We start from the raw sequence: 12,151 nt of genomic DNA, 5'->3' as shown, positions 1-12,151 counted from the left end.
AAAACAAAATACATAAAAATATTGGGAGGCAACTCTTACAACATATACTAAAATATTTGACAAGATTGTTTACATATCATAACTCACAATATGACATTCTTAACAATTCAAAATCTTAAACATAACATTTACTTCAGCTTCAGACCATACAGCTAAATACTACAACTCTATTGATAATGATGCAAAAATACACATGCATCAAAAACACGAACAGGAAAGAAATAAAACCTAGCAAAAGTGGATGAATGTTAAGATTATATAAAGTTTCATGTTTTAATCGCCATATAATTATGTAACATAAAAGGATAAAAATATGGAATATCAATTCCTTAAATATAGGCGGTGTGCCCAATATTGTATGAAAGATTTCAATTTACAATACTATTATATGAATATTGAATTCATTATAATTTTGCTTTGCTTTAAACTCTCTGGTCTGGACTTTATTAAAGTCCTGCAACTCAACGACGTTAAACCTTACTTACTGCGGAATCAATACACGTGCAATGTATACAACGTCTATGCGCGGATCTATATGTAGAAGAAGGGGACACTCTTAACCCCAACCTAAAAATTCAGATTTCCAATATTTACATAGTAAAGTTACCGAAAATATGCCTCGAACTGTCAAACATAATATCCCTCGAACCCCTCCTCCCCTGGAAAACAATTCTGGATCCGCACATGACGTCGATCACTAGCATTTAGGTATCAATTTAAACCCTTATCAACGATCAAGGAAGTAATTCTTATTCAATAATGAAACTAGTTCAAGAATGATAAACTTAAGAAATATGTGGAATGTAAGAAATAGAAAAAGATTCTCTCCCACGGCTAAGTAGACCAGTCATTGTAAAAATTATCCTTAATATTCAAGGATTTTTAACAATAGTTCTCATTCAACTGAAAAAAAGTATCTATGAAGGAATACTACATTTAGAACACTGGAAAGAAGTGCGGATATGTTTATTCCGGTATCTATGGAGTTTTAATTTTGTGAATTTTATTTTAGCATGGATTGAATTGATATTAATTAACAACATTCATTTGATAATAAACAGTACTAAGACAAGTTTTAATGTGCCGGAAAATCTAAAGTGAAAGTAGAATGGGAAACGCTTCCAGTTCCAAAGCCGTGAATCCAAGGTAAACATACTTATCACAAGATTTCATTTAGCATAATTTATTAGGGTTCGCTCTACTGGTACTTATAGAGACCAGTATCTCCGTCCGTCTGTCTACCCGACGTGACCCATCCGAATTATATTGCTTATATTTATTTATCCTTACTGATGTCTATTTGTATGAAATATTATGTACCGTCGCTATAAAGCCATTATATACGCTCTTAGTCAGGGATATGAAATACACACGGAGCAGCCATATTAACATGCTTTAAGTATTTAGATCGCTTTAATTCTGCGACTTTAAATATAGTGTCAGAAACTATGTCAAACAATTCCATTTTATTGACGAATAAATATGAATTAACGATTATTTTCCAATAGTATATATATATATATATATATCAAATTGATTATAAATGTAAGTTTAAACGTTAAATTAATTTTACAATAAAATATATACTCAAAACGCGTGATGACGGTTATATTTGTGCTTCTGGCGCATGAATTAGTGTATTCACAGGAAATTGAACGTCGCAAATTTCCAAAGGAATATATACACTAAATGTAAATATTTTCTTTCCAAACCAATCAGGCGTGTGCAATACGTTAAAATCTGAATAAAAAGCATGTAAATTAAATCTGTGTAAACTCCTTGGATGGTTCATTGTTTTATCTCACTGTCCTTATCCTATCTTGAAATTATACCCAAATAAGGAGTATTCGTTGGTAAAAATTGTTTGCACTGATATTAAACAATTTTTCTACAATAACTGTCAAGGTCAAAGCAGACCCTGGTATAAATTGCCAGGTTCGCACTTAAGACAATTCTACCAGAGTGTACAGTAACAACAACGAAACACTTGTGGTACTCATCTGCCTTTTCAAAGATTTTTAACAGTATTTTATGGTCCATTCTTCCCTTGAAGTTCTTAATTTACAAATACCTCACCTTTTACCGCTTGAAAGCTTGAATATCCATTAACATAAAAGTTTATGTGCTTTCATCTTTATAAAAATAAAAACGGATTGTTTTCAACCAAACTGGACATAAGCATCATCCAACAAACTTATTCAAAAGTGTTGAAATTAGTTTATGTTGATAAACTATGGTAAAAATTTTTTAAAAATTCATGTTCTAACGATAAAAATTGTTATCACGATCGATAAAGTAAAGATTTAAAAATATTAAACCATAACCCCCTAGAATATAATCAGTCATATTAGCATTAGTAAAATTTAACTAAGACAACTTCATTAAAAAAGAGTTTGTCTCAGCAACTACATCACTGCTAATCAAAATATAGATATGGATCTTGAAAAAACTCTCAAGTTTATAGTAGACCAATATAGTGGCCAATGTGATATTTTTCTAAAGGGAACTACTTAAGGTACTAATGGGGGAAATATCCAGTAGTAGTTTTCAAAAATCCTCCAGGAATATTGTTTCCTTTGAGATGAGACTATTTAACGTTTTCATAGGATTTAAAAATTTAAAAAAAACCTGTTGTATTTCTAGTAAAATCATTTTAAAATTTATACAGAAAACAGCTTTATTGGGGTAGAAGAAATTCCCATTTATCCTGTATGAAAAACTTTTCCCCATGAATATCTTTTTACTATGGGATTTTATTTTTAAAGGTTAATATCTCACCTGTCAGGTAAGATAAAAGACATTAAAAGGACCTATGAGAAACATTAGTGTTTCTTTAATTTTTTTCAAACTATGCCCCTTTTAACCCTTTAGTGGCTTGCTCCCGTTTTTAATCTTTGAAAAATCTGGTATGGAAAAAAGTGTTCGAGACAAGGTGAGACAACTATCTTATTTGCTTGTACTATACATTTTATGTATATGTTATATATTTTTTTCTGGTATCCTTGAATAAATCTATAGCTTTGTGAAATGATGAAGATTTGGTTGAATTGGGTTTGTTTATTATATATTTCAGGGAATCGGGTATTAGATTAGATGTACATTGTTTTGAATGTCAAGTAACATTGGCTTTCTTGCTTCGTCGAGATTTTAAACGCTTTTGATAGGTGCAACACATTAACTAATAATTATATGTTTGTTTAAATAGCGACGGCAAAGATAAGAATACGCAATGCTTAAAGCAAGACGCACAAGAGGGAAATACGAGGTATTACCGCCTATATGTTTCAGCTTCTAAAACTCTCTTTTTAGATTAATGTACATATATAAGTCAAAGAGTAATCAAATATAGTACATGTATCCCTTTTTCTAGTTTGCCTTTTACTTAAAATGATATGATACTTTTATTTAAGCACTAAAACTATACCTGATCACATTTTCCATAACTTGTATCAAACTTGTTTTTATAGCAGTGAAAAATTTGGCATAAACCAACAGCCGCAAAAACAAATAGAAGTCAAATCGAAGGAACAGTCGAGGTAATTGACGCCTTATCGTGAAAGTAGGTTAAAAACTCTAAAAAAAAAAAAACAAAACAAAAAAAAAAACAAAACTTTAAAGAATTCTAAATTTTGATTTTGTTTAATTTTTTAGAGTAAAGATTAATGTAAAAGGTCAGTTTTATTATGCGTCTTAAAATAATAAGACTATGTGATATGATGATTATTTATTTGAACAGAGATATATTATGCTTATTTTATTGAAAAGGAAAATATTTTTTTTTGAATGTAATTTTGTTTTGTTTTTGCTTTCGAGGAGATGTTAAATGCGTTTAATGCAATAACTTTAAATAATGAAATATATTTTTGTTTAAACAGCAATGAGGACATTGACACAGATCAGCTACCACAACAGTTGATGCAAGGTGAACTGGAGGGATATGAAAGGTTTTTTTTTCAGTCTATTTAGCTTACAAGAGTTACAGTTGCTATTTGAAATAAAGTGTTTATCGTGATTATGATTCCGGTTTAATTCGTATCCTTGTTAATTCAAAAACCAAGTTTCATAAACGATGATTATTCTAGGGAGGTGTGTTAAATTAAGTTAATGTCTGCTGTTAAATGAATTTTACAATCAATCTGATAATTACACTTGTGTATTTTTGTTTAAATAGCAATGGACATGTAAACATAGACCTGTTACCACCGCACTGGAAGGATCACGTACAAAAGAAACCTACAGCCTGCTTAACTCCCATTTCTTCTGACACTCCATTGGGTCTGACATATATCGACAACAGGTCATATATCATTTACCTCAAGTCCCTTAATATTGACGATACATATAATGTGAATTTTAAAATGGTTTTGGTACTGGAAGCAAGAAGTGTGAGGACACTTTTGTTCTTTTGAATTAACTTATACATAGGTTTCAAGTACATATCCACTGATGTTTTAATAATTGAAATCTCGTGCATGATGCATTAATATTAGCATTAAAGCTGACATGAATTCATAAAAGCATTTGGTCGCCATATTAGTTTCGATCGCTCCTCTACTGCTTCTGGGGTATATATACCGGTTGAGAAAGTTACGGTCGGTTGCTTTTCGATCGACGCATTCACGTTGCACGGACTTCTAAATGCATGAACTACACATTGTACATGTAGTAAAATGTAATAATAAAGAAAACAACAATCAATGAAATACAAAATATATTTATTCTTTGAAAGGATGTCCAAGGTATCTGTATTATTTTGCACAGACAGTGCTGCCTTACTTCGCATGCAAATCGAACACCTGTGTCGTTCATACAGAGTGCATAACGTCTGCATCTTTTTGAAAACCCTGGCGACACTACATCCAACACAATAGCTAAATGATGGTAAATCCAAGAAAGTAACAACGTTTCTATCTGTTCCTACAAAACTCCCCGTTTATAAAATCCATGCGATAATTGACATTGCTCGATCTACTACAGTGTGTGGTTGCACATGTGCGATGTTATAACATACACAGGAAAACGGTCTACAATTAGGAATTTCTGAAGTATCTGCGCCTGGATTTCAATCTGTCTTGTTTCGTCGTTTATTGGATATATGTTGCCAGTGAAGTGGTTGTCATATTATTTTTGTTCAAAACGCGTTTTTACAAGTCTTTTCGTCCAAGGTAACGTGTTCGGGTGTATGAAATTCCTGAATGCGGTAAAGCATGACGAGGGCTCTCGGCCTTATATAGGAGGTGTGTAGCGTTGAGCAGAACAATAGAAATCGACAACTAATATGGCGGTAGTCGGAGATAAAAGGGACGTTATGCGTATTTATGAATTCATGTCAGCTTTAATTTGTAAAATGATAAACAGTCAGGAAATAGTTGATATATATCAACGTTTTGTGTTATGTATGCTTTCAGTTTCATAGATGATGTAAAATGGTTCTTCAACCTCTTGGCAGCTTATAAACAGCAAACACATAATATTCTGGAATTTCTTTCTAAGTATACATTAAATTATATTCAATAAATAATTTATAAAATGAAAATAAAATGATTTAAACTATCAGTTATAATTTGTATACCTATCATTTGTTTTATTTTAGATGCATATATTTTGTAACTCTAGGTCAAATGGTATTGATGAAACGATACGTTGTCCTGTTGATATGGATGATAAAGCCTTTGATGATTTTGCAAGAAAATATACAGAAAAAACAAGCTTCGAGATCCCACTTTCCTTGACTGAAACCACAATGAAACAGTATGATTATTAGATATATCATGGAATCTCAGACATATATATTGAAATATATCCATACATAGAATTTGTTTGTTATAATTTTTTCATCACTAAAATTGTAGAAAGCTGTATGACTGTATTAAAAAGTGTCTGAAAAAGAAAGGGACTTTGATAAAGATGGGCTCTATTCTTAAGAATCACAATAGGTAATGTACTAAAGCGTTTTCTATCGAGACACCACCACTAATATTTAACAATTGTTGTTATAAGATTTCTATGACAGATTCACACAACCGAGTAGTCTATATTACCAGACAACTTTATTTTTGTAGCAAGGTCAAAACGTAGTAAGTTTGTGAATCAGTCGGAAAATCATATTAATTTTGCGTGACATGTTCCAAATCATAAGTCTCTAATAGATGTGCTTACGTGTATTTAAGGACCTTGGATCCTGCAATCACTAGTCTTGAAGTTTTTTTCTATATTATTTTTATAAAACTACACACATGGCTTAACCAAAATTCAAAACAAACTGTTGGGGTCTTTATGCTGCTTTCGGCGCTACGGTGTATTAAATATGACCTTTCTTCACTGAAAGTGCAAATTGCAAACAATAACTTTTTTTGCTATAATTTTCAATCGGAACTAATCATGGCATCAATTACAAATTAATACCATTTAAAATAAGTAAAATAAAATTATCATAAAGAAAATGTTGATTTTCTTCTTAAAGACCTTCCGCAACAAAATATAGTCCCTCATTAAACTATTATAGATGTGTAATTTTCCCTTAATTATCTAATTCAATATAGTTTATTTGACATTGTAAAATATGAATCTACAAGTAGAATTTTAAATATATGATGCATAATTTCCGGACTAGGGGTGAGGCAAAATGTCTACCCAAAAACAGAGGAACTAACATTTTTAATGAAAAAACCCTGTACTGTTTTATTTATATATATTAAACAAATAAAATCGTTGTTGCACAATACCGGTACATTTAACGCTGTCCGAAGCCATCATTTTGCGAAAAATATAGTCTGTGTTAGATAATAATCTTTGTCAACTACATGTATATTGTACTGTATATATCTACTGTATTTTCATGCCAAGATGTCAACTGATGGTATGAGAGAAAAAAAATTGTAAAAAGTAACAAAAATAAATTCTTTTTATCCTAAAAATAATGAAAAATCATTTTATAAAATTTGCATTGTACTATAAGCATTTTGGCAGAAACAAAGGAAGAATTTTTCCTTAAACCTACTGAAATGTATACATTATTCATTTTTTCTTCATGTTTGATTAATTCGCAGATTGACATTAGAGGTTCAGAATCTGAAAGAGGAAAATGAGGAACTTCAAAAGTATAAGACAAGACAATTCATTTCTCCTTTCCTCTTACTTGAATTTAAATACATTGTATATTTTCACTTATTATTTCAATTAGTAAAATAGTAAAAGAAAAAAAATCGGGCTCGCCCCTCTATTGTAATTATTTCGTGTCTATGATATAATGTCGTTTTGCTTTTTAAGATTGCAGGCAAAGAAACAAAAACATCAAAAGAAAAAGAGTAAAAAATATTTGAAACGCGTTCATGATGAGGTTGAAGAAGGAAAAGTCCTAACAAAGGAAGACTCTGAAGAATTGGGAAAACAATATGACAGTTTAAATGAAAATCTGCCGTATGTTGTTAAAGAAAATGATCAAAAGAGTAAAAATGATTGGATTCGTATTCATGACCAGGTTGAACAAGAAAGAAAAAAGGTCAAAGACCTCGAGTGTAAGCTCAAACAGATCGAAGAAGAAAAGGAGCATCTCTTAACTCGGTATGTTTCCAATACAAGATTAGTATAAGATAAAAATTATTTTTTTTTATAGAAAAATAAACTTCAACTACACGACATTTACATAGGTTTCATTATATTATATTGTGTGATGATTGTGTTTATTTATTCCAATTAAGGCTTAGCAAAATAGCTGGATCCAAATTGACCTCCAACAACCCTGATATTGCTGACTTGAATGATGATAACCGACCGACCAAGCTGGCAGAAAAATTCAGTCAGTTGTATGACGACGCATGGACAGATTCTATGGAGGAGTTGACGGGAGGGGAATTGAGGCTGGATGACAGAGCTGCAATTGGCTTTTTACTGCGCATTGTCATGGTATGACTTACTACTTTTGTCTTTGAAATGACTTGTCTGTAATATCATATTCCAAAACTTGAAAGAATTCTCAGTTTATGTAGTTTAGGTTTAAGTTTGCTCAAAACATGCGAAGGTCAGAATTGGAATCGATATTTTACATATGAATATATATAGAAAAGTTTCTTCCAAAGCCATATGCACTTAACTTAAATGCATGCGTCTTCATATTGTGTAGTTTCAAGTTTGTCTTTGGGGGTAAGGTGGGACAACATCTTTACTTAAGAAATTTTTAAAATAATTTTTGAACACTCTAATGTTTTATGTATGGTATTACTTATATAGAAAGATCTTAACAAGCACAGATTCTCATCTGTTTAGACTGTGGACCTTGGACAACTCTTGGGTCCAACAAGATGTACGATTTTTGATAAAGGCGATTTTTGAAGTTTGATATTGCTTTTTGTATAGAAATGACAATTGTTTAAGATCTTTTGTAAGACTGTATTGCTTAATATATGATATGCTTTTGAAATCACCCTGTTACCAAAGTGGATCATTGTTTAACTTAAACATATCTCGGCGGGTGGATTTGGGGGATATGAATTATTATATACAGAAGATGAATTGCTACGTTATCCAGATAATTTTTATATGACTTCATTTAATTTTTTTGCTATTGTTGATGAGGTTAGTGCTGTAGCCAAAGTTTTTGCCAAAGGTGGGATATGCGTTTATTTGATCTCTTATTTTGATTATAAACTTGAAGTATTTTAATTCAATAATGTTTATGAATTGGAAAACTAAATGTGAATATCATCCTTATGATAAAGACACTCTTCCAATTGACTGGGATATTAAAAAAATATACATTTGAGTGAGTAAAATTCATATTGAATTCTTAGATTTAACTTAAATCAACCTTCTAATGCAAGGATAGTAGATAAAATAAATTCCATGAAACAATTTGGACGTAAGTCCTTGATATAAGAAAATAAATATTCTTCTTCATACATTACAGACAGCCTACAACTTTTGTTCTGGCTCTCGTTCCATGTTTCTTGACCTAACAGATTGTCAAACCATAATGACCTGTAAAGACACTGGAGAAATGAAAGTAAGCTTTTATTTATAATATAAATTATCTTTAAAGTCCTAATTTACCTCTAAATATATGTAAATCAGTTATGTTATCTTTTTAAGGTTGTAACCAAACTTCCCGAAGCGATGGTGCCGGACATCCAACAAGCACTTAAAACGTGTTTACGCGCTAAAGAAACAACTTTGATTTCTGAGATGCAAGAGGTTTTAAGTAGTTCTTTCTTATTGAGAATTATTTTTTAAAAGAATCTTAGAAGAAAATAAAATGACTTTCATATTTATGCTTTTAGAAATTTGCTGACACCTTACACGGTATCTTAAGTGATATAACTACTAGAGTGAAGAGTTCAGTATCACACGAACATACTATGAATCCATTCGAAGACAATGTCAGAAGAAACAACCCCCCAGACTATTGTTTGCATGACTTTAGTACAGCACATTTGCAAAGCAAAGGAAATGAAGATAATTTACAAACGACTAAAAAATCAAAAAAGAGACGAAAAAAAGTAGCACACTCAGAAAATGCTGATTCCTCACAACCATGTAATGAACAGTATTCTGGAGACAGATGTTCGCTGAAGAAAAAACAATTTTGTGGACAGATGGGTGCCCCTTCTTTCTTTCAGACAATTTCATCGTCCCAGTTTACAAAAACGACTCACTTTGCCGAGCGCTGTGTTGAGTTGTGTTGGTTCATGCAGACAACACAGCCACCAATACATCTAAGTACCCGTTTTTCGGCCGACGGGATGAAAAACAATGATATATTTAGAGCGTACATGAAATCAGGGAAGGAAGTGGATTACATTGTATGGCCTGTTATGTATTTATATGAAAACGGACCTGTGTTAAATAAAGGTATTGCCCAACCGAAGTGAATTGATAACAGAAAAAACATACATGAATTTTTTCATGTTAAACAATTTTTTAACATATAAGAACAACACTCATCACTAAATTGAGAAAAAGGTTATAAATGATTAACGTCTTTTTCGTTAATATTCATATAATCTAATAATTTGTAAAAAAAAAAAATAAAAAAAAAAAATTGGTAATCGTAACAGAATAGTTTCTACAGACCCTTCTGTTGATAGAAATAGTTTACACTTAGTTTTGAATTAGCAATTCCGGTAGTCATCATTTAAATTAGTTTTTAACAATTTGCGATACCAACCTGGACTAAGAACTTTAAAGTCAGAATATTATTATTCCTTTAACTTTCCATATGTTATAATAAATGACAATAAGATGCATTTCATTTTTTTCTGAAGCCCGTTGAATTATTAATTTGAAAAAAAAAAAAATAGAAAAAAGGTTTGTCATTGTTTAGTTAGTTAAAAAACGTCACAATTGAAAAGTGCTACTTTCTAATCTTGTAAACTACTTAACTCACGTTTTAATACAGATTCAATAATCCATATAATTTTGGAATAAACTAGTTTAGATTGCTTTGCAGTGCTTTCCATATGTAGGTTAGTTTCTTTAACCAAATGAATTTTAAAATTATTAAAAAGGTACATTTGACACTTGACTGTACAGTATTTTTAAATGTTTGCAATGTGATAAAGTTTATGTAAATATAGTATTGTGTAGATAAATTTTACGTTGTTAGATATTGAAATTTGACTTATCTTTAAATAGATTTTTTTTTTTAATAAACATTCACAAACCTTCGTTGTTGCTATAATAAAATCAATTAAATACTTAAATGATTTATCATCATACTTATAAGAAATCCATGGAAAATATATTCTTGAGGGTTTTTTTTCAGAACAACAGGAGGCACAGATGCCACATCAGTCTCCTAAGCAACAACAGGCATTACTCTGATCAAATCAGCTTTATATAATCAATTACAAAAATCTACTGTATACAGTATTTCATCCCGTGTATTGTCCACTCTTCTACAACCGCAAACAATTTCGCCCCTTCTTGAATTTGTACAATTATAGTTGTGTTTAAAGAGAGAATAATTCGCCCAGTCATAAAGTTAACTTGCCTGCTGACAACGAAGTAAAAAGGCGAAAATAAAACAGAGTTGCATATTTACTGCATACAGTATCTTGAAAATTAAAAATAGAGTATGTATTGTTTGAAAAATAAGGTTTTTTTTCTCATAATCTTATGTTAATCGTTTAGCCACATTTATTTTTTGAATATTTGGGCAGAAGATTTTCAAAGATTTTTACTGATTGTTCTTATGTCAAAAGAACCCCATTAGGATATCACAGTACTCAAGATATCATAATTTTAACAAACCTAAACCTAGGCTACTAGAGGGTGCTTTTACACAAACTTCGTCTATTTAAGCTAAATGGTCTATAAAAATAAGGTTTTTGAAGATATTTCTCTGTTAATTCTGAAGCAAAAAAAAATCAACCCCCATTAAGGCCTCATCTCGCTATCTGCGTTAATGATTTTACAAAGGAGATTCTTAACAATTTGAGAATGTTTCCACATAATTAAGTTGTAGCTTTTTTACGGGGCGCCAGAAGGCGGTCCGTTATTTGATATACATTTAGATAGGGTGTCTGCGTTTCTGCGTGATGGTTTTTTTTTATATATAGAACTAATATTATGCTTATTTTTATGAATTAAATGTAAATTTGCATGTAGAAATATGATTTATGCCTTCAAGAAGTATTACATATTTTTTGTTTTACTCGTAAATGTAAAGTGGGTCATAGACTGTCTTGTTAGGTGCGATTTTACCGAGACTATAATCTTTTCGGAAAATTTCGGAGTTTTTCATTGTACATGTATACATGTACATGGGAATCGGTATACGGGACATTCTAAAGACCTGAGTGAAATACTGAAGACCTGAATGACACGAAAATGATTTAAATTTCTTTGTTCTGCGTCAAATGAAATGATCATGTGTGTTTATTTATGATATTTCCATAAAAAATGGGGTTAAAAAAATCATAAAATGACGTCCATATCAATAATTTACGCAAAAATATGAAAGACCTGAAAATTTCAACTGACCTGATTAATTTTGAATATATCTGAGAATCTCATGGAATTAAATAAGAATGATCATCTTCATAAACTGAAGTGTAGATAAGATTTATCATAATTTCGGAAAAAAATGATCCGGCTTATTTTTTACCTTTAAAATTGTGTAGTTTCTACCGGATGAGCATTTGATCTAATCCAG

The 12,151-nt window shown here is 30.9% G+C and overlaps 1 protein-coding gene across 4 annotated transcripts; it reads left to right on the top strand.

Moving 5' to 3' along the window:
- The first annotated feature begins 725 nt into the window (after nucleotides 1-725).
- LOC105348936 (probable DNA double-strand break repair Rad50 ATPase) lies at nucleotides 726-10,647 on the top strand. 4 transcript variants are annotated; one of them, XM_066074859.1, is made up of 15 exons: nucleotides 726-974; nucleotides 1,062-1,146; nucleotides 3,206-3,265; nucleotides 3,468-3,536; nucleotides 3,876-3,944; nucleotides 4,172-4,297; nucleotides 5,409-5,492; nucleotides 5,617-5,751; nucleotides 5,853-5,936; nucleotides 7,050-7,100; nucleotides 7,270-7,563; nucleotides 7,701-7,905; nucleotides 8,906-9,001; nucleotides 9,088-9,189; nucleotides 9,276-10,647. In XM_066074859.1, exons 2-15 carry the CDS (start codon nucleotides 1,109-1,111, stop codon nucleotides 9,864-9,866), a joined length of 2,004 nt encoding a protein of 667 aa, XP_065930931.1. In that variant the 5' UTR covers nucleotides 726-974; nucleotides 1,062-1,108; the 3' UTR covers nucleotides 9,867-10,647. The 4 variants fall into 4 exon arrangements, with proteins under 4 accessions (XP_065930931.1, XP_065930930.1, XP_065930933.1 ...); XM_066074858.1 differs by having other exon boundaries at nucleotides 726-1,146; XM_066074861.1 differs by lacking the exon at nucleotides 1,062-1,146 and having other exon boundaries at nucleotides 3,468-3,559; nucleotides 9,276-10,646.
- Nucleotides 10,648-12,151: the final 1,504 nt, after the last annotated feature.

Source organism: Magallana gigas, chromosome 2 (assembly GCF_963853765.1).
Source record: "Magallana gigas chromosome 2, xbMagGiga1.1, whole genome shotgun sequence".
Taxonomy (NCBI): domain Eukaryota; kingdom Metazoa; phylum Mollusca; class Bivalvia; order Ostreida; family Ostreidae; genus Magallana; species Magallana gigas.
This window is presented reverse-complemented; position numbering and strand designations above follow the sequence as displayed.

What these genes read in the sequence shown, in the direction of transcription:
- LOC105348936 (XM_066074859.1), top strand. Translation starts at nt 1,109, where the DNA reads ATGGGAAACGCTTCCAGTTCCAAAGCCGTGAATCCAAG. An exon ending in GCACAAGAGGGAAATACGAG is followed by an intron (nt 3,266 to 3,467) that starts GTATTACCGCCT and finishes TTGTTTTTATAG; the next exon opens with CAGTGAAAAATTTGGCATAA. An exon ending in AAGGAGCATCTCTTAACTCG is followed by an intron (nt 7,564 to 7,700) that starts GTATGTTTCCAA and finishes ATTCCAATTAAG; the next exon opens with GCTTAGCAAAATAGCTGGAT.